Source organism: Rhinolophus ferrumequinum, chromosome 17, assembly GCF_004115265.2.
Source record: "Rhinolophus ferrumequinum isolate MPI-CBG mRhiFer1 chromosome 17, mRhiFer1_v1.p, whole genome shotgun sequence".
Taxonomy (NCBI): Eukaryota; Metazoa; Chordata; class Mammalia; order Chiroptera; family Rhinolophidae; genus Rhinolophus; species Rhinolophus ferrumequinum.
The window spans coordinates 34,586,442-34,609,003 of NC_046300.1; the positions used below are offsets into that span (position 1 = coordinate 34,586,442).

General features: G+C 41.3%; 2 protein-coding genes across 18 annotated transcripts in view; one reads left to right on the forward strand and one right to left on the reverse strand.

Annotated features, from left to right (window-relative positions):
• Positions 1-1,108: 1,108 nt before the first annotated feature.
• Positions 1,109-9,641, reverse strand: ANAPC13 (anaphase promoting complex subunit 13). Of its 7 annotated transcripts, none has more exons than XM_033132225.1 (3): positions 9,504-9,641; positions 6,895-7,020; positions 1,109-2,184 (listed from the first exon to the last, which is right to left on the reverse strand). In XM_033132225.1, exons 2-3 carry the CDS (start codon positions 6,991-6,993, stop codon positions 2,059-2,061), a joined length of 225 nt encoding a protein of 74 aa, XP_032988116.1. In that variant the 5' UTR covers positions 6,994-7,020; positions 9,504-9,641; the 3' UTR covers positions 1,109-2,058. The 7 variants fall into 7 exon arrangements, with proteins under 7 accessions (XP_032988116.1, XP_032988119.1, XP_032988122.1 ...); XM_033132228.1 differs by lacking the exon at positions 9,504-9,641 and adding an exon at positions 9,312-9,433; XM_033132231.1 differs by lacking the exon at positions 9,504-9,641 and adding an exon at positions 8,922-9,298.
• CEP63 (centrosomal protein 63) overlaps positions 4,918-22,562 on the forward strand; it is a 45,749-nt gene continuing 28,104 nt past the window's right edge. For 2 of the 11 annotated variants that reach the window (XM_033132215.1, XM_033132223.1), the window contains exons 1-3: positions 9,623-9,741; positions 19,999-20,067; positions 21,030-21,207. In XM_033132215.1, coding sequence (XP_032988106.1) covers positions 9,695-9,741; positions 19,999-20,067; positions 21,030-21,207 — 294 coding nt within the window. In that variant the 5' untranslated portion in view covers positions 9,623-9,694. Of the gene's footprint in view, positions 4,941-9,462; positions 9,742-9,809; positions 10,047-16,546; positions 16,660-19,998; positions 20,068-20,477; positions 20,504-21,029; positions 21,208-22,562 lie in introns of those variants that run through there. The other 9 variants (XM_033132218.1, XM_033132216.1, XM_033132217.1 and 6 more) reach the window with 9 other exon arrangements.

The following is a 22,562-nucleotide window of genomic DNA, read 5'->3' on the forward strand; positions in this document are numbered from 1 at the left end:
TACTGACCTTTTCCCCGTCTTATCCTGCTTGCCCACAGGTTTCCAGAGACCACAGGTTTTAGTAAGTCCTTCGCAGGAGAAACGCTGCCTCAGGCGTTGCTTCTGGGAACTCAATTTGTTACATCCTCTATTTTTCCTTCATGGAACATCACGATTTGAAATCATGTATTTGCACGGCTATTGGTTTAATGCTTATTTATCCCACTAAATGAAGGCAGGGGCCATACTTATTGTGTTCACTGCTGTCTTCCCAGCACCAAGCTAGGTGCCTCCCACAGGGGAGAGCAATGCTTTGACCTGGAAAGCTGTAGGCACCAATGTACCAGAGTCTCTCACTTCTCTTTGCAGACACTTTCCTCCTTGGGTATTTTGATATGTCGTTTGAAAGCCATCGTCCAACAACAGGCTCAAATCTCTCGTGCCCACCAACCTCCAGCCAGTCTTAGAGGAAGAGATTCCAAAGCCCCCGCTGACAGTGTGGCCTAGGTTTGGTCACCTAATTCCCGATACCATGACCTCTGGCTCTGACCATCCCACAAGTCACAAACTTGGCGTGGGGGCAGTTCTCAAATGAGGGTCGTAAGCCAAGCAGATAAACCGACGACAGCTGTCTACCTTACAGGTGTCATACTCTTATTCGGTTGAAATCAAGACAATTTTCCTATTTTACTGGTCTAACATTCCTCGGAAAGGCTGAGCCTACAAGCAAGGCTGGATTCACATGAACATCGAAGTTCCTAGATGTCAGTGTTTGAGATATTACATACCACAAATAAAGTTGTGGTAAAACCCTCATTGAACTAGAATGTAGAAGAACATAATAGATACTTTAATTTTTTGAAAGGCTTTGTTTTCTCTTGGTAGAAAGCTTTCTCGACATCCGAATTCTCTTTTCTACTGGGTTGTCCTTGGTTGAGGACTGGTGCCTCGGGTCTGTATTCTGAGATGAATGACTTCAAGGCAGGACACCTGCACAGGAAGATGAGGCTGGATGCGTCTGGGTTATGGCAGAGTTGCCACAGCCATGTTTCTGATTGAAATTCTAAAATCAACTCACTTCTGTGATCTACTTCCTCCCCCTAAAAGATGGGCACACAGACTCAATTAAAAAAAAAGGAGAAGAAAGATTTCAATTATTCAATGTTTTCAATGAGGGATACAGAAGTATGAGCCAGAGCCTCTTCCCACAGAGTTTACAATTTGGATAGAAAATAACAAGACACCACTCAGTGGAGGCAAATAAATCCAGGAGATAAATATACATGAATGTGTTTTGCAAAATACAAGTGTTCATATACATGTATAACTGAATACTGACTCCCTGGTGTTTCAGTTACAGCTCAAAGGGCTTTGAGAAAATAAATCCCCTTACTGGATAAAACTAGTGGTCCATCTAGCCAAAGATCCTTTCCAGAGGCACCAAAATGGTAGGGAGAGCAGAGGAACATGTCAGATACCCTTTTAATTTGTAAATGTGTCCAAAGTTTGAAAACTCCATGAGGAATCTTAGGAATCCCAGCAGTCAGTGAACGGAATTCTAAATACATTACACCTACAGACTTCATACACGTCCACTCAGACTGCTTCTCCAAGCCGGGGTATATGAGAAATGAGTAATTCTCCTTATGTCGGCTTTCTCTTTCTTAACCTTTTTCTTTCATATCTTCAATCACTTCTGTCACAGGACAAATATAAGTAGTTGGGAAGTGTTAAACTCTGACAGTAAAGCAAAATTAGAGTTAAAGGCAAATGTTTAACTAAACATGTTTAAACACAAGCTAGTGAATGGAAAACTTTAGGTTCAAAGAGCCAAATATTCTGCATTCCTGAGAAATCTCAATCAGTTTCTCATTCTGGTAAGTATTTCCACATTGCACTTTGCTGCCACAAACTAAGTGGATGTACATTTTTGAGTGCTGATCTAGCATTCAAAGATTTAAATTAGGAGACTGAAAGAAAACATTTTGTATCTGAAAGAAAACATTTTGTATCTGAAAGAAAACATTTTGTATCTGAATTAAAAAAAAAAAAATCCATCCACGAAAAAGGATCCAGGTGTCAGTTTCCTATGGGGGGAACGTTCTCATGGAGGTACTGTAAGGCTAAGTCAGTCCACTTCATTTCTTGTTCTTTAACAGATTCTGTGGTGCCACCGTTGTCCTGCTCAGGTTCAGGAAGCTCATTCTGAAAAGGTACAGTGGACATTCAGAACGATGGTATTCTGTACATTAACAAACTCCTTAAAACGCAAGATCATGTCGAGTTAAAACCTATGAGTTCCTACAAATAGGCAGAACAATTGATAGAAATATATCTTAAAGAAAGAGCTAGAATAAAAAGATGTAAGGAAGTACTGGTAGTATTGCTTAGGGAGCTCCAGAAGGAATGATGGCCTATGGCTCTAGCACTTGCGCAGGAGGCCATGTGGCAAAAGACTAAGGGCACAAGTTTCTGAAAGCCCCTGGGATTTAAAACCACAACTACATGGTTTGCTGGGTAACTCGGGCAAGGTATTCAAACCCTTAGAGCCTTTGTTTCCTCTCTGAAAAAAAGAGAAAAAAGTAGGCATCACCTTATAGGACTTTTGTGAGGACTAAATACGGTAATTTAGATCAGTGCTCAAAGAATATTTGCTATTATTAGTGGCTGGGAAAATTGGTAAGAGCCAGTACTAAGTGTTTTTGGGGAGAGGCTGCCTTAATAGAATACCACGTTTGCTGGCATATTCCTTAAACACAAGAAATGTATTCCGACTATTCTGCATCCAACATGCCTATATTATAATGGAGGTAAATGGGGAGAGTGAAAATATAACATGAGACCTCCCCCTAGTGGTGGAGCCGGGCAACATAAAACATGGCAAATGACCAGTCATATCCTGCCAGCATTTTCTTAAAATGGGAAGCCAGGAGCCATACTTAGTGTAGAATCTGGGATAGTTTCTTTATATATATTTTTTCCAAGCTTTATTGAGATTTGATTTACATATAACATTGTGTAAGTTTAAGGTATACAACGTGATGATTTGATACATATATATACTGTGAAATGATCACCACAGTACCGTTGGTCAACATTCATCACCTCACATAGCCACCATTTGTGTGTGTGTGTGTGTGTGTGTGTGTGTGTGTGTGTGTGTGTGTGGTTGAGAACTTTAAAAATAGTTTCCTTATATTTGAAATTTAAATTTATTACTATCAGGACTCTGCTTTGTATCAGGCTTCATTAATACCAATAAATTTCCTTTTAATTATCTGTATTTAAACTTTTTTTTTTTAGCACTAGTGAACTGCTAATATCTAGACTTATGATTTCCTACCGGATTCCAATTTGCAGTACATGAATATAATGTTTTTCTCCTTTAGAATTATTTTCAATATATAAAAAATGATCTACGTATAACATGACAAGTATATTTGAATTACATATATCTTGTACAAATATTAAGACTGCAATTCAAACATACTTGTACTAATTGAAAAGAACTACAGAGTGCCAAAAAAAAGTATACACATTTTAAGAAAGGAGAAAACTATTAGAATTGTAATACTCAATATATACTAATAACAAAAGATGAACACAAGTCACATTTGACTTCTGCAGTTACAAGAGGTGCTCAGAGTGGTTACCATCAGCGTCCAGACACTTCTGATTACGGTGATTACGGTGAACTACTGCTTGAGCAACATGGACCAAAGTATCCACTTGTATAGATTTTTTTGGCACCCCCGGTTTTATTTATTGTAATGCAATAATATGCTGAAACTTAGAGAAATTTGGTTCCAATTTTTATAGCTGACAAAATATAAACAAATCCTTGCTTAATGAATTACTTAAGCAGAGGCAGGCAACTTTGCTTAATTTCATCCCATCTGTGGTATGTGTTCTAAAATAATGTCTTTCATTTGGTCACTATTGTCTCTTGGCAATGAATGATGCCAACATATAAAACTGCAAACAAACAAACAAACAAACAAACAAACAAACAAAAAAACCAAAACAAAACAAAACAAAAAAGGGCCGGCCCGGTGGCTCAGGCGGTTGGAGCTCCATGCTCCTAACTCGGAAGGCTGCCGGTTCGATTCCCACATGGGCCAGTGGACTCTCAAACACAAGGTTGCCAGTTCAATTCCTCCAGTCCCGCAAGGGATGGTGGGCTCCACCCCCTGCAACTAAGATTGCCGCTGAGCTCCCGGATGGCTCAGTTGGTTGGAGTGCGTCCTCTGTGCCCCCTGCAACTAGAAAACGGCAACTGGACCTGGAGCTGAGCTGCGCCCGACACAACTAACACTGAAAGGACAACAACTTGAAGCTGAACAGCACCCTCCACAACTAACATTGAAAGGACAACAACTTGACTTGGAAAAACAGGCCTGGAAGTACACACTGTTCCCCAATAAAGTCCTGTTCCCCTTCCCCAATAAAATCTTTAAAAAAAAAAACCAAAACCAAAAACAAAAAAAAAACTGCATATGTGCCTGGAAGACAAACACAAAGTATCAGACATGCAACCATCTATTATGGTATATTATAAAAATGGCCACAATTCTTGGCGGCCATTCCGATGAAAAGACAGAGGCTATTTCCCTAGTCTTAGGTTGGGACTGGCCAGGTGACTTGCTTTGGCCAACAAAAAGCAGCTGCAGTGCCATGGGCCACTTCTTGGCCTAAGCTCCGTGAACTGTGCGGTTTCCGCTCAGGCTGCTCTTAGAGCCCTGAGATGGCCATGTGAAGTCTGGGCTAGTCTGCTGGATAACGAGAGACTGTGGCCTAGTCACCTTATCACCTCAACTCACAGCCTGCTGAACTGCCAGACCTGAGGAAGTGTCCTGAACTACTGAGCCTCCAGCTAGCTTGCTGCACGAATAAGTCCAGCAGGGATTAGCCAAGCTGAGGCAGACCAGAAGACCCTCTCAGCTGAGCTACAAAGTCATGAGGTAAGTAGCTATTGTTCTAAGCCACTATGTTTTAGGGTGACGAGTTAGGCAGCACCAAAAGCTAACTGATACACCAATGCCTTAGTATCCCAAGACGTGCATGAGCCACGCTACAACCTGGAAGTCAGCATGGAAATTTACCTCTCCCTCATTTCCTGCCACACGGATGATCCCCAAATCCTGCCATAAGCGTGTCCAGAATTTGGCAATTCCCCTCCATTTTCTTGCCATTGTTCAGGCCCTCCTCCCTTGCCTGGGCCACTGCAATAGCTTCCTAATTGGTCCCTCTGCCCTGTCACTTGCCCCTTTCTCCATGGCAGACGTCCTCTGACAGTGCTGCTAAACTGATTTTCCAAAACCTAAATCTGAGTGTGGCAGACTTCTTTTTTGAAGACCACTCACTCCTGGATATCCCCCGGATGAGGTCTAAGCATGGTAACAAATATTCCTCTCAAAATCTGGTCCAAGCCCAACCGTTCTGCCGACCTTATACAACAAACGTATTCTCCAGGCACATTCAATACCTCACTCTCTATTAGCCTTTCAGAACTCTGAGCCTCTGCACATCTGCCCCCGCTGCTGGCGTGCCCTGGTCTGTCTCCACTAAACTTCTGGTCCTCCCCTATAACCAGCTTAAACTTTACATCCTCTTGGAGGCCTTTCCTGACGCCCACCAGGCAATGAGCCACTTCCTATACTACGGTGGCTGTTCATGACCCCACTTAGAAAGAACCCTTATTATTATACAATTTCTTTATATATGTTACCTCTCTAGATCCCCAGAGGCAGAAACTGTATCTTATGTTCACATAGTTTTATGGCACACAGAAGGCTTCAAAGAAATACTGGTGGAATGAAAGAAACAAAAGTTTACAGGACAGGACCTGGAGCCTCCCAGACTCAAGTGTGAAGTCTGACTTATGAGCTACCCGACCCTGAGCAAGTTCCTCTCTTGGATCCTGTTTCCTTCCTGTAAAATGGGGATAACAGCACCACCCTTGCAAGGTTGTTTTAAGGATTAAGGAGAATGTATGTCAAATTTCAACCTCAGTCCAAGGCATAAAACTGGTATTCAATAAGTGGCAGCTATAATTCTCATTACGCTCTCTCTTTTGACTATTTTTCTAAACTTTAACTAAGCTGCCTTATTATTTGATATGTGTATTATTCATTGAACTTATTATCACATCTTATTTGTAAATAAAAATGTGGGTGAGCTGAATTTTCTTTCTCTGTAAACAGCAGCCGTAGTCTACCTGTAAGCTGTATTTTATTAAGAACTCTTTTCAGGGCAGTCAGCGTGTTCTAAAGAGAAACAGTCCCTAGGCCCTGATCTTTGTCCCTTGTTAGGCTTCTATGACATCAATAGGATATTTAACAAGCATTTATACAAGCAAAACTTTTAAGTCATTTATTACGTAAGGTTTAATAAACTCCTGGCAGGACTGTATGCCACAGATCAGGAAAGAGTATTCCAGGAGTCTGTTGGTCTACATGCAAAAGAAGAAAAGCCAAATGTCTTCTGAATATTTTCCAGGGAACTTAGGATAGGTGAGTGTTCCAAAAATGTTGAGTTTTTAAAAATGCCAACAGACTGACAAGCCATAGGTAGAGAAGACATACTGTATAGCTTATATGCCCCTGCTTCCTGTTCCTCCCACCTGATGTGTTAAACTCTTCTTATCTGATTTTTTGGCTTTGGTGTAGTCAACAGAAAATGGCTCAGAAGGCCTGGGTTCCAGACTTGGCATGACTCCTATCGGAGCTGGTCACAACAGCTCTTTGAACTATATTTATCTTCAAATAAAAAGTCTAGATGCTTCTAGAATTAGTGGACTTTACAGCTTTGATTTCTTTGCCCTACTAGTTTATCTGTCCGTTGACATCCTATCTCTACTAGGCCCCACCAGATCGTATCTTTTACCCATTATCCTCAGCACAAATTATAGCCTACCAGTGGTATCGCAACATCCTCGTAAGGCAGCTTATCTTCTCGCCAAGCATCGTCAATCAAATCCAGGATCCTTCCGTCTCTCTGTACCTCACTGTCCATTCTCCTGAAGCTTTAATCTTGTCAAATCTGTAAGCCAAAAAGGTAATTTCTTAAACAAGACTGAGGAGATGATGTAATCAGCCCTAGGATTCCCCAGGCTTTTTAGCTTGGATGTGTCTTTTGGCATAATATCACCCTGGGGAAGATCCATCTTCTCATCTGGGTCAGATGACGACTTATTTATAAGATCACAGTTCCTCCCCTCCTACCCCAGCTGACGATGGACAGACATCAGACATAGCCCAGTGGACAAACCAGTCATAGTATGACAAAAAGAGAATATATTTGAGGGCCTCCTTTACGAGGCCACAACACGTCTAGAATGCAGCTTTTCTCTCCTAACTTGCACATTCACCTTGTCCTGTTCAGGATGCCTTTGATGAATCCTTGACTCATTCATAATCAAGTCTCCTTTCTGGCCCCTCTACCCTTTCCTGCACCATTTTCACAAAAGTCTCCACCCGCCTTAGCTCTAACCTTGGCATTCTTTGGCACGGGAGCTAAATGAAGCACAGGATCATAGTGAGATCCCCACTGAACTGGGTTATACAAAGTGAACAGCCACAGACCTGCAGAAATCCTCAGCTGAACTTGTGAAGGAAATGGCCTTTCTTGAGATGGTGCCCAGGCTGAGCCCTGAAAGGAGCACCTCCAGGTGAACCACAGTGGGAAGACCCCATGCTGCTGGTTTCTTCTTCCCTTTGGGATTCCTTCCTCTGATTCTTAACGCTGTGCCCCCTTTCATGCCTGGCCCAAGTGGTCAAGATGCTTACTTAGCTCTCGGCCGACTCCCCACTTTTTTTCTTGAACACCAATAGCCAGCTTGGAAAATACCTCTAGACTCTGTTTCCAAGTGTGGACTCTGCTTCTTCATCACAGATATCACTCTCCTGTGCTCCCTGCTACAAAGCAGCCATCCTAATGGTCTGGAATTCAGTGGCACCAAAGGCACTTGAGTCACGCCCACTTCTGAGACTGTGAAGACTTATACCAGAAAATAGTCTTTGGGGGTGAAACCCAACTCTTTCGTATAGGCCTGTGCTTTTCCCCAACAAAATGACTTCAAGATAGCTCTACTACTTGGGTAATAATGATAGGCTTTTCCCCCCATGATAAGAATCCAGGCAAAACTGAAACATGCCCAGCTTCTATGCCACCAGTGAACCAGATGACGTCTTAACGTTTCACTACTAATTCTTAGTATTACGAGAATTAATCCAGTACTACTAAGTGGATAACTCACAACAAGCTGAAGAATCCTGTCTTCAGGAAATGTACACACCAGGGGTCCTTTCAGTTCCAGTTATATTTTTGGAGACCCTGTCATACACAAGCCCTCCTTTTTCTCTGCCGCCACTCCTTTGTCCTGGATGCTCTGACCTCTGGGATGCCCTCCTTCCTTTCCTCTGATCAAAACCTGCTGATTTCCCCAGGCCCACACAAGTTCCACCTTTTCTGTAGTTTTCTCAAATCACTCCAGCTTCAGCAGGCATTCTGCCCTCGAATGCTTCCTTCTTGTCCTTATGACCCACTAGTTGGGTCAGCCTTGTGACAGACTGCTCAGCTATGTCTCCAATTGTTAGGTGTCCATTTTCCATCAATGACTCCTTAATCCATTTTCCCCCAATTTGGCCTCAATCTGTTTTCACCTGTTCCTCTTCCAAACATCTCTAGCCCTATCATACTTGCCACCCTTTGCACTTAAAAAAAAGCCTCTTTCCCCCGTGTACTTTTCCTTCCAAACTCAACGTGGGCGTCACATCATCAGGGTCAACTCCCCATTTCCCGAGTGGTGTCTTCACTCGTAAGGGGCTGGAAGAGTGGAAAGCATCAAGAGAGGCAAAGTCCAGGACACGGCCACTGTCACAAGCATTTGCTACACTCGACAGCATTCACCACTATCAGTTTCGTGAACAAACTTTTCTTACACGTGTGATGGCCCCAATGCCTGGAATGCTCTTTCCCCTTTATGTCCCAGATAATCCCTGTCGGTCTGAAAAACTTGGTTCCCGGGTCACCTCCTCCTATAGGAGGCTATTCAGGTCCCCTAGTTCCCTGGGAATAGCGAATGATCCCGACTGGGAGCTTGTCACACTGGCTGTTTCTTGCTTTCCAGACAGGCGGCGCGTGCGTTCCTTGGGGCAGGGGCACGTTTTATTCCTCTGTGCTTCAGAATTTTGTAAATACACAACTACATGATCAACGCAGACGGCTTCCCCCCCCCTTTGGCTAAAAATGACCCTCGCAGGCCACCACCATCCGTACAGGAGTGTGAGCCCGCCTCACAGCCCCGACTTCCGGCTCGAGGCTGGATATACCAAGTGTGGAAGCGGGGGAGGTCTAGGTCCAGGCCCGCCACCCAAGTTTCTTTCCACTCGATCCAGTGAGCGGTAAGGGCAGTGATGGGGCTGAAATGAAGACATCGGCCTCGGTCGCAGGCAGTGCGACGCTGAGGAACGAACGCGTTCTCGCCCTGCAGAACCTAGGCTAGGGGCGCGGGAAACCCTTACCAGCACCCGACCCAGCGCAGCACCCGCGGCCACCGGAGCCCACCCTCGGCACCACGTGACCCGCACTTCTTTTTGCTCCGATCCCCGGATGTGGGTGAGCCCATTTGCTTGGGCGGAGGGGAGGTGAGGCAGGACGTTTGTTGCCATTAAAAGGGAGGGAGCAGGGGGCGGAACGAACGTGTCGACGACAGATGCTGGACGTCAGGTTGACGGTGACGCGCGCGCGCCCCCGCCGGAGGTAACGGCGGGAAAGCTCGGGGGCGCGCGCGCGCGGGAGCGCCCTAACCTCATGTGCGCACGGAGGACGGGCGAGGGGCGGGCCTGTACTATTCCTGGGGCAGGCTTGGCCGCGGCGGCTGTGGTGCTGTCCGCCGCGCGGCCCAAAGGCTCGGGGCTGGCTTCCGCAGCAGCCCGCCAGCCGCCAGGCCCGCCCCCGCCGGCCCAGGCCAGCTCCGGCGCCCCGCCCTTCGGCCTCGTCGCCCACACCCTGCGGGCCCGCGAAGGCGGATATGGCCTTCCCGGGCGTGCCGTCGGGCCAGCCAGGTGGTCAGCCCTTCCCTGCGGCCGGGCCAGCGGGAGGGCGGCGGGTGGCCAGTTTTCTCTTCGGGGGAGGGACCTCCGGCTCAGCCCTCCCGCTCAGCCTGTCGTTTCTGGTTAACTTGCTACCGTAGCTTTGTTGTGACTTAAGCCATCCACGGCGGGTGATGCCCGTTCATTTATGGTGGGAAGTTTAGCAGTTTAAACAGTGAGTTGGCTTAAAAACAACGTTGACACAGGAGAAATGGAAATGTGGCAGAAATCGTGAAGGATTGAAGTTGGGGCACCTCTGCCTTACAGATTGCTCCATAGAAATCAGGGATCGGAAACAAGTGGTAGAGCCATGGTTTAAAAAGTGACAGTTCCTTACGAACACTAACCATGAAGATATTTGAAGACAGTATAGATAGGCTCATAATATGGTTTTTCTTATGTCCCCTTACAACGTCGGAGAGTGAAGATGAGTGTGCTGTCAGTGACTAGTCTTCATTTATAGTTACAGTACGTTTATTTGCACAGAGTAGTCTTTCTTGAGCCTTACATTTGATTCCTTAAACCTTAAGTCTTAAAAAAATTATTCTTTTAATAAAGCAGTATTGTGGGGTAGGTATCCTGTAGTTACACAGTTCTCCACATGCTTGCTTTTTATTTTATAGATAGGAGGAAATCATACAAGGATCAACAACACATTACTTTCAGGTGTTTCCATTTAGAGTCATCATAGTTGTAACTTAATGATAAAATGAAGTGTATTATTTTCTTACTTGGAATGCGGTATCATCTTTAAATTGACTTTTGTCCTGAGCTGCTTGTCCTTTCACGATATCATTATCAATGATCAATATAGTACGACTGAAAGTTAAATGTGTTAAGAGATTTATAAACATTCAGAGAGTTACACTGTCCTTTAAAATGTATGTAGAGTTAGCTTTTAAAAATTATTTGTAATAATTATGTATGTTAATTGTATCGATACACCATTTACCTCCCATTAAAAGGTAGAAGACCTTTGCTTGGTCCTTCCTGTTCTCATTTATGTAGTAGAGGTGGCACATGTTGACTGCATCAGCAGTCCACTATCAGAGCTTCCTATTTTTTAAAAAAATGTCAGCTTGGTTTGAAAGTTGAAGCCAACATTTACATAGGTTTCAGAAACTGAATTTTTGATTTTTATGTTTAGTTAGGGTTGTTTTTTCTCTACGAGGTAAGTTTGTTTTTTTTCACCTCTACAAAACCACAGTACTGCCATCCACCTATGAAAATTAATAAATATTCCATAATGTCAGTATTCAGCCTGGGTTCAGACTTCCCCGCTGTCCCTTAATGTCTTTTTACAATTAGCTTCTTGGATAAAAATCCTGTTCAGATTCATGTATTGCATTTGGTTAATGCACCTTTTAAATCTTTTGAGATATAGTAGTTCCCTTGCCTGCCTTTCCCCCCTCAGCATTCTACATTTAGCTGATTTTATCCCTATGGTATTCTTCCCCATGTGTATCTATTTCCTTTAAACCAGTAGTTAGATCTAGAATTGCACTATCCATTATAGCAGCCACCAGCCAGCTGTGGCTATTGAAATGAATTAAAATGAAAGAAAACAAAAAATTCAGTTCTTTAGTCGCATTGGCCGTGTTTCAAATGCCAAATAGTCACAGGTACCTCGTAGCTACCGTTCGGTGTAGATATAAAACATTTCCATAACTGCAGAAAATTCTGTTGAACAGCACTGATCTAGAAGCTTGATCAGATTCAATGTTGATTTTTTTTTTTTTGGTGGAGGTGGGCAAGAATATTTCCCAGATGGTGCAGTACACTTCCTGTTGCATTGATTATCAGAGAGGCACACAATGTATGAATTGTTCCTCTTTTTGTGATATGAAGATTGAGCAGTGTACTGATCCATCCATCATGAATTTCCCCTTGAGCATTGCACTTAATGGTGAAATCTTTTCATGGATTTAGATTGCCTATATCTATTGTTCCTTTAGGGGTTGCAATATGGTGATTTTCTAATTTCGTCATTCCTTTAGTATTTATTAGCTGGAAATCTTTCAGGAAGAGCTTCCTCCCACCAGCTACTTGACTGTCATCAGCTATTTGAAATACTGGAGGGCAAGAAAAATGCTTAATTCTTTCCCTCTATTTTCAGACTGCGGTAATGAGTTGGTGGCCTAACAACCTCCAAAGGTAACCGTGAGGTTTTTGCCTTTTTTAAAAACCAAAACGGTTTTTGCCTTTTTAAAAAAATCATCATGAACTTATAAGCTTGAAAATATTGAAACTGTTTCCACCTATTGCAGTTTTTTTTTTTTTTTTTTGATTCTCGAATTGTCCTGTCTTTGGCCAGTGGCAGCAGCCCCTTTAAGTTGACTCCTGTCCACTTTGATATGACAAGTAGTCTTTGATAATGTCTTCATTTGCTGATTAAACATGTTCCTGCCTCATTTATACATTTCTGGCCAACAACCCTGGTTCCTTTGAGTTGGAGATGGTATTTAGAGACCACAGCCTGAGAACTGTGCTCTTACTGCTAGGTTGGGCATTAGTTGTAGGATTTACAGTGATCAGAGTTAGGAAATACATTTTCTAAGAGAGAAATGTACAGAATTTACACTATTTCCAATTTAATTTTGATTTTATAGGGTTTTTTTTGCATATATGATTTTATATTTATATCTTTTTCTCTTGCTGAAAACATTGATTCCTAATGTCATTAACATAATTACTTTTTTCTTATCCTATGTTATATATAACTTTGAAATTAACAATATCAGTTTTATTAATAACAATATGATTCCTGAATAGTGTTTAGGATTTCTTTGTTCTTTTTTATCCTTAGTATGTACCCCCTTTAGGATATATACAGTAAAATTATTGCATTTTAAAGGCCTATGAAACAATTTGCTCTATGGTTAGGCTGCCAACTTGATGTCTAGTGTTAGGCACAGCCGGAGGAATGAGTGCAGGAGACCAAGATTGGTCCTATTAGAATTGATTTGGCGTGTTTGAGCTGAGGGAGGTCCGTCTAGAAAAGACCATAACCTCCCCGAGCAAAGAGGGGTATGGAGTTTTATAGGAGGGGGTGAGCGAGGCTGTTCCCCCTTCAATGCTTCAGGGGGTTTTTGTTGACAAAGGGTTTCAGGGCATGACGAAGTCCTCCAGCTCACACCCTGGCCCCAGGTTGCATCGGGACAGCCCAGGCCTGCCCAGGCGCCTAGGAGATAAAGCAAGACAGAATCATGACAAGATGGCTTTTAATATGAGGTTTCTGCTCCTGGCCTAAATATGGCTTAACGTCTAGTTGATACTTGATTTATTTCATTTTATTTTCACTTTATTTATTTACTGCTTTTCTTTTTTTCATTTGGATTTTTTTTTTAAATTTTTTTTGGGATTATTGGGGAACAGTGTATTTCTCCAGGGCCCATCTGCTCCAAGTCGTCCTTTAATCTAGTTGTGGAAGGTGCAGCTCAGCAACAAGTCCAGTCGCCATTTTCAACCTTTGATTTTATATTTGTATCCAACCTTTAGTTACAGGGGGTACAGCCCACCGTCCCATGTGGGAATTGAACCGGCAACCTTGTTGTTGAGAGCTTGTGCTCTAACCAACTGAGCCATCGGCCACCCCTCCAGAAGCTGAGCGGCAGCTCGTTGTCTTCAATCTAGGTGTGGAGGACACAGCTCACTGGCCCATGTGGGAATCGAACCGGCAGCCCTGTTGTTCAGAGCTCGCTCTCTAACCAACTGAGCCATCCGGCTGCCCCTGGATTTGTTTCATTATATGAAAAATATTAGCATAGTTTCTATAAAACAAGTACCTGTAAAACAAAGTACATCCAGACAAGTTGAGTTTTCATCCCTCATTTCTCCACCCTATTCCCTTTCTTATAGGTATCATATTTACTAGTTTTGGGTTTATCCTTCCATGAAAATAAATGTACCATATATATTTATATATGCATGTATATACATATATATGCATGTCACATATACATATATACATATACAGACATATACATATATATATATACACACATACATGTTTTTTCCCTTTCTTAGATAAAATGTAGTATTTGCATATACTGTTTTGTATCTTGCTTTTTTCACCTAATATACAAGATTTGACAATTAAGGATGCGAGCTCGCATAGAAAAAGTGCTACATACCTCATTGCTGAATATCACTATGGTCACCTTTGAAGAACTCCCTTGGGAAGCTATGTACCAATTCCAGCACTTAGTCCACCCTTCAAAGCAATTTTGGAATTCTTTTTCTGGAATGGCCATCAGAGCTATCATCGTATTACCCTTGATGTCCTGAATGTCATCAAAATGTGTTTCTTTCAATATTTCCTTTATCTTAGGGTAAAGAAAGAAGTCATCGGGGGCCAGTTCAGGTAAGTAGGGAGGATGTTCCAATACAGTTAGTTGTTTACTGGCTAAAAACTCCCTCACAGACAGTGCAGGGTGAGCTGGTGCATTGTTGTGATGCAAGAGCCACGTATTGTTGGTGAGAAGTTTAGGGCGTTTTCGTCCTTCTCATGCAGCTTTTTCAACACTTCCAAAGAGTAAACTTGGTTAACTGTCCAGTTGGTACAATTTCGTAATGAATAATCCCTTTGATATCAAAAAACGTTAGCAACATCCTTTTGACTCTTGATTTGGACTGATGGAACTTTTTTGTTCGTGGAGAATTGGCTTGACTTCCATTGTGCACTTTGATGCTTTATTTCATGGTCATATTGGTACACCCATGTTTCTTGACCAGTGATAACATGGCCCAAAACATCATCTTGCCTCTCCAAAAGGTCTTGGCAAACTTTGATTCTCCTTTGCTTTTGTTCATCGGTGAGCTCCTTTGGGACAATTTTTTGCACACACCTTTCTAATGCCAAGATTTTCCTGTTTCTCTATTGATGTTTACTTGGTCTGCTGTGCTTTGCACTCTCAGCCGAAGATTTTGATTCACAATTTGGCAAACTTTTGCAAATGTTTATTAGTTCTGTTCGTTACTGGCTGCCCTGACCTCTCTTCATCAGTGACACGTTCTCTCCCCTCAGAAAAACGTTTAATCCATTTGTACACTGCTGTTTTCTTCATGGCACTAGCCCATAAACTTGGACTAACATGTCCCTGATTTCACTTCCACTCTTGCCAAGTTTAACAAGAAATTTAATATTTGTTCGTTGCTCTAATTCAAGCTCAGACATTGTCATGACGGCACACAAAAACGTGTAACATGTATGCCACTCAGCAAGACATCGCCACATGTCAACACGAACACAGCTGTGAGACACTGATATACCAAGGTTTTGAAACCTTACCGAGCTGTTTGTACAGTGCTGCCAATGTCAGCGCATGGTGGCAAGTTCGCGAACTTAATTGTCATACCTCCTACACCTTGTAGATCCCTCTATAGAAGTATATAGAGAGTGTTATCCCTTTTTACAGCTTCATAGTATTCCATCAGTGGATGACTATTCAACTAGTCCCCTGTTGATAGGCATTTGTGTTTTTTCCTACTATTGCAAATAGTGCTGCAGTGTATATCCTTGTGCATATGTGATTTTGTATTTTTGCCAATGTGTGTTTGGGATAGTTTTCTAGAACTGGCATTTTTGGATCAAAGGGTAATAAATGCATATACAGAAGGTGCCAAAAAAATGTGTACACATTTTAAGAAAGGAAAAAACTGTATTAAAATAGTAACACTCAATATATACCTATAACGAAAGATGAATACAAGTCATGTGTATACATTTTTTTGGTACCCCTGGTATATCAGGGGCTAGGTATTAACCAAAATCCCTTTTATAGTAGTTGTATCATTCTGCATCTCTACCTGTAATGTATGTGAGTGCCCATTTTCCCATGTCTTGTCATCAGAATATATTGTCAAACTTTTATTTTTTTTTTAAGATTTTTTTATTTGGAGAAGGGGAACAGGACTTTTTATTGGGGAACAGTGTGTGCTTCCAGGACTCTTTTCCAAGTCAAGTTGTCCTTTCAGTCTTAGTTGTGGAGAGTGCTGTTCAGCTTCAAGTTGTTGTCCTTTCAGTCTTAGTTGTGAGGGCGCAGCTCAGCTCCACGTCCAGTTGCTGTTGCTAGTTGCAGGGGGCGCAGCCCACCATCCCTTGTGGGAGTCAAACCCGCAACCTTGTGGTTGAGAGGATGCGCTCCAACCAACTGAGCCATCCGGGAGGCAGCTCAGCTCAAGGTGCCGTGTTCAATCTTAGTTGCAGGGGGCAAAGCCCACCATCCCTTGCGGGACTCGAGGAATTGAACTGTCAACCTTGTGGTTGAGGGCCCACTGGCCCATGTGGGAATCGAACTGGCAGCCTTCGGAGTTAGGAGCACGGAGCTCCGACCGCCTGAGCCACCGGGCCGGCCCCCCTTATTCTTTTATTCTTTCCGGATTTTGAGTTATAAACAGTATTTAAAATTTTATTTTTATTTTGGAAAATTTCTTTGATACTTTATGTGCTGATTTTTTTCCCCTTCCTTCAGTTTAACTAGGAACCTTTCTGGGCAATGGTAAATTATATTGATTGTTTATTGGAGCAGCCAGAGTATATCGGACACAGCCACAGACCTTTGTAATCATAGTAACACCAAGGCAGGTAAGGGACAGAGAGCAGTGTTATCCTCCTTTAAACGAGACTTGATGGGTAGGCATATCCCTTTTATTAGTACATTCATTAGTAATTCTGTCCAGAGTTTTTCTTTTCTTCCTTTGTCCCGTTTATGAGTGATTTGACCTTGGGCATATACTCTAGATATTTTTCCTGATCTATAAAGCGAAAAAGTTAAAATTGGAGGTCTTAAGGTTCTTGTAGCTCTTAAATTTCAATATCTTAATAAATTTCAGGGATTTGCCCATTATCAGATATCCTATTTGGATTCTTTTTTCCCTAAGATTTAAAGTGTGCTTTTCCTTCTTCCCAGACTTGGTGAAGACTTTATCCATCCTATTCCAGGTTCCACTTAAAACAGTTTCATTCAAAGGAAAGTTATAATTAATAACTTTTGTTTGTTGATACCTCATTCTAACTGCAGAAATGACTAAGATTGTCCTGTAGCAATTGTAGGCTGCACGTTTCCATTTAACCCCATTAGCATTTTGTGTTAGTGGCCAGGAGGAGCAGATTATCAAATAGTAGTAACTAAAATTTGTATTTAATATTATGAACAAAGACTATCTAACTTCACATAATTATCACATGGACAAGCAAAGAAGAGCAAAGTGACATAGTGCGTAGAGCTGACTGAGGGTCAGGTTGGTGAGGAAAGGAGTTAGTGATGTAACTATGAGAAACTCAGATGAGAAAAGTTCACAGGAAATCTGCGTCCTCGCTGTTTATGGGTACCTGATCCCAAGGAATGGGAACTGATGGTTTTGGCAGCTACTCAAGCACATGGTGAAGGTATTGTTAAAGAAACACGTTACACCGTTAGTAAGATTATTTTACGCAGAGAATGCTGCTGGTATCCTCCCCACATTTCCCTCCTCCCCCCCCCCCCGCCTTTTTAAAACAGATCTCTTTGTCTCAGACCATTATTTTGATTTCTGAAATGGCAATTTTCCCCTGTATGGAATATTTTCACCATTGTGCTACTGCCACCAGGTGGCCTCGATGGTGACGTCATACTTCAGTTTGTATGTTTTTCCTGTGTCCAGACTTTTTGAGTTGATTTGATTTTGTTTATCATGAAGAAAACAGTATGAAACCAAAAGAAGATATGAAGGTATTTTAAGAGCTGGACTACTGTAAAATATATAAAGATTGCACATTGGCCTCTAAGCCTCAGTTTCCTCAAAGTAATAGTATCTAATCTTTTATGAGTGTTGTGAAGAATGAATTAGACAGTATATATAAGGCAGAACAGTTGAGCATTCAATGACTTTTAGCTTCTGTTGTAAATATTGCTAATTATTACATAATGTCATCCAGAAAGTATATCAATGTATTATATATTACTAAATGTGTATTACTGATATATATTACTGAATATATTAATGTTAAGAATAACGTGACCTCAAGAAGTATAATTTTACTAATGATCATTTTGAATGACTGTAGTATCACTGTCCTTAGGAACAGTACTTTCCAACATATTTAATGAATATTGTGTGTAGCGATCAGAAGCATACTGGTTACAGTGGACATTTAATTGGCTATCAGAATCCCATGAAAAATCTGGAAGAAACCTTGAAGATTATAGTTCAGCCCCCTCATTTTACAGATGCAAATACTGAAATGCAAGGACGCAAAGCTAGTTAGCTGCAGAGCAGGACTATGTGGTGGGTCTCCATCCACATGGTACTATGAACTCTGTACGACCCCTCAGTTCCCTAGAATGGGCCAAAGCGTGGCATCTGGGTTGTGTTCCAATAGGCCATATCGTGGTTTGAAAGAAAGTGGAGTAGAACATGAAAACCTTTTTGGGGGGAGGGAGGGGTTATTTTGTCTAATGAAGGGTAAATCAACTGGGAAAAAACCCTCTCTTCCATATTTGTGCATGAATAGTTTGATACCCTGTTAGTAACTTTAGAAATAGATGCAAATAACACACAGTTGGTTGTATTTTCCAGTTTTCTCATTCTCCTCTGTTTCCAGGATAATGCCTCTGTTACTATATTTTTCACTCTGTAAGAACATTTGTGGTTATTTTTTCTTTCCCATATTGGACATTAATTCTTTGAAAATGGCAATGGCTTTCATCACTGTGTATCTAGTGGTTAGTACACACTGAATTCTTTGTTGAATGAAAGAATCCCCTTCTTACAGCAATATAATTTTTAGAGGAGGCATTAGGCAAAGAGGCAGAACCTCCACACCACAGTATTTCGGAATTACCTAAAAGACTAATTCAGGACTGAGCCTTTGAAGGTTTAAGGAAAAAAGCAGTTTCTTATGAGTGAGAAGTGGTTTGACACTGATTAATGTTTTGAAGATTTGTGATAAGAGGTGAGAAACCTGCTGTAGGTATTACTACTCATTGGTACTTCTGAATTTAGGGGTGATCTTTTTCTCTCTCCTTCTCACTTTTCTTTGTGGTGTGTCTTTCCCTTTCATGGCAGTCTCTTCTGTCTCCCTTCCCTTCTTTCTCTTCTCTGTAGTTCTCCAGCTATGACCAGTTTGCATAGAGACATAGAGAAAAGGGAGGGGAATTGATTTAAGTTCAGCCAAAAGCATCCAGCACATGCTGTGTTGAAGTGCTGCACTAAGCCCTGAAGCTGTAGGGATGAATAAAATTAGTTTTATGCCTTTGAGGGTCGGATAGTAAGGAAAACGGATGTGTAAAAGACACATTCCACTGGAGTGTACCTCCTATGAAAGAGCCTGTTAAGGATTAGGAACCACGAAGTATAGAAGAGGGAGGGACCACATGGCTGCCTTTCAGGGAAGGGAGTGTGTTTAATCTAGGAAGCTTCATGGTCTTGTCAATGGGAGAATAAGTAGGATCTCCAGTGATGGACCAAGGAGTTCAAGGTCAGGGCCTTTAACCTGTTTATAATATCTCTTTTTTAAAAAAAACAACAAAAAAAGCTACACTTTTCCTCCGACACGTGTGACCTCTAATTTCTTCCCCTTATTTTGTAAGGGGGTATGTGTCAGTGTCTCTGTGCTTCTAGCACCCCACATCTATCCCTGGTCCACCCTTAATATTAGGAAGTAGGGACGTAACAATGGAGTGTTTGATTTCAGTCATGCCTGGAAAATGTCAACAGCAGTCAGCAGTTCAGATCATTTTAAGTTATTTTGGTCTGAAATGTATTTATTTGGTCCTAGTATTTCTTGAAGTGATCCTTGACTGCTCCTACAGTCAACCTAAGAAGTGCTGCATTTTCTCATTGTTATTTGCATGCTTTCATTCACATTTTTAAGTTTGTCAGTTGGAATGTTAGAACTTAAAAAAATGAATTTTATCTTGACTGATTTTTTTTCCTTTCCCAGTTGCCAAAAGAAAGGGGATTTGGCGATGGAGGCTTTGTTTGAAGGAATACAAAATCGGGGACATGATGGGTAAGATTGCTTTTGACCTTAAGCTTCTCACTGACTTTATAAAGCATATTAGAGTTATGCCTCTGACCGCTTTGTGCTTTTGGTACAGAAAAAAGTGTTGCACCAAACAAAGCTAAGCTGATTCACGTTGTTTGTAGACAGCATCTCTCTGTGAGGTGTTTGCCTCTTATCAGCAGTGTGAAGCTGGATGCTTGCCTTCATCCCTCTCTAAATGTTCTACTCTTAAAAAGCAAAAGTAAAAGTACAGAAGTTTTGTGACACTAAGAACAAATGCTTTTTTCAAAAAGTACTTAAGCCTAAGTAGTTAGAGCTCTCTGTGGCCATTCCTGGGAACCTCTTGGCATCTAATACATCTGTGTCCCTTTCTGTTCCCAACTCTACAACATCTGGCATCTCTTGAAATTTTGAAGGACATCAGTAAGTTTACAATAATCAGGTAGGTAAATTTCTGTAGCAAATTTCTGATACTAATAATGTGGGAAAAATAGCTGAAATCAATCTGGCTCGAGGATGAATTTGTTGAAACAACTCTTAAAATTGTATTATTATTTTCCCAGTAGCCGACTGGCTTCCAAGGCTTTCTATTTTGGCTGGCTGAGAATGTGACATGAGCTAGCCTGAATTCTTCCTGAAAGCTTCCCTAAAATATCACAAAAGCGCTAGTTGATTGTGGATGTCTCACTCACAAGCCAGCCTTAACACATCGATGTTGCATTTGACCAATGACTTAGGCTTTAGGTTGGCTGTTAGAGAAAGACAAAATATTACGTGGAATATATAATCACCTTAATATGAACATTAAGAGGAAAAGCTCAGAAATCCTGTTCTTTGCTTCTGATAATTTATTTATTGACATTGGTCCACCTCAGGTAGGTGTATGTCTGCTATATTTTTACATCTAAAAGATGAAAAGCCACTTTGACATACGTTCTGTGTTCTTAAGGGTCTGTTCTTATTTATAGGGGGTTTTTGACATCCTGTGAAGCAGAACTACAGGAGCTCATGAAACAGATTGATATAATGGTGGCTCATAAAAAATCTGAATGGGAAGGGCAGACACATGCTCTACAAACTTGCTTGGACATCCGTGAACGGGAACTTAAGACCCTCAGGAGTCAGTTGGATATGAAACACAAAGAGGTAAAACAGTTGATTCAGTCCTCTTTTTGATATTTTGACCTTTTTTTATTAAATATGTTTCTTAAATATTTGTTGAGGGAAGTATTTTTGTGTCAAGGTTAATTTCTTTTTTATAAAAAGATTTTTATTAAAATATAGCTAACATACAATATTATATTAGTTTTAGGTGTACACCATAGTTTTTCAACATTTATATACCTAAAGAAGTGATCACATAGTTAAGTCCAGCAACCATCTGACACCGTACCATGTTATCACAGAATTATTAACTATATTTCCTATGCTGTACATTACATCCCCTGACTTATTTGTTTTAAACCTGGAAATTTGAACCTCTAATTCCTCTTCACCTTTCCCCCCACTTTTTTAATTTTTCAATTATAATTGGCATTTAGTATTATTTTATATTAATTTCAGGTATACAGTATAGTGGTTAGACATTTATATAATTTAAGAAGTGATCCCCTAACTAGTCTAGTACTCTCCTGGCACTATACATAGTTATTACCATATTGACTGTATTCCCTATGCTTTAGTTTACATCCCCATGACTATTTTATAACTACCAATTTGTACTTCTTAATGCCTTCACTCTTTTCACCCTGTCCCAATCCTGCTCCCATCTGTCACCCCGATAAACATAGTACCTATCTGACACCATACATAGTTATTACAATATTGTTGACTATATTCCTTATGCTATACCCTACATCCCCATTACTACTTAGTAACAACCAATTTGTACTTAATCCCTTCGCCTTTTTCACCCATCTCCAACCCCCTCCTGTCTGGTATTTATCAAAATGTTCTATCTATGAGTTTGTTTCTGTTTTGTTTATTTTGTTCTTTAGATTCCACATATAAGCGAAATCACATTGCTTCTGTCTTTCACTCCACTCAGCACAGTACCCTCCAGGTCCATCCATGATGTCACAGATGGAAAGAACCCATTCGTTTCCCCTGTATATTATTCCCGAGCAATATTCCATTGTATATATGTACCATCTTCTCTATTCATCAATGGACACCCAGGCTGTCTCCACATCTTGGCCGTTGTAAGCAATGCTACAATGCACATATGGCTGCACACATGTCCTTAAAGTAGCATTTTGGCTTTCTTTGGGTAAATACCCAGAAGTGGGATTACTGGATCCTTCTTTGTCTCTTGTGAGCCTTTGTTTTAAAGTCTATTTTGTCTGGTATAAGTATTGCTACTCCAGATTTTCGTTTGTTTGTTTCCATTTTCATGAAATATCTTTTTCTCCCATCCTTTTGTTTTCAGTGTGTGTGTCTTTTGATCTGAAGTGAGTCTCTTCAGCATATATAAGGGTCTTGTTTTCTTATCCATTCAGCTG

What these genes read in the sequence shown, in the direction of transcription:
- ANAPC13 (XM_033132225.1), bottom strand. Translation starts at nt 6,993, where the DNA reads ATGGACAGTGAGGTACAGAGAGACGGAAGGATCCTGGATTTGATTGAC. An exon ending in AGGATGTTGCGATACCACTG is followed by an intron (nt 2,185 to 6,894) that starts GTAGGCTATAAT and finishes GTACCTTTTCAG; the next exon opens with AATGAGCTTCCTGAACCTGA.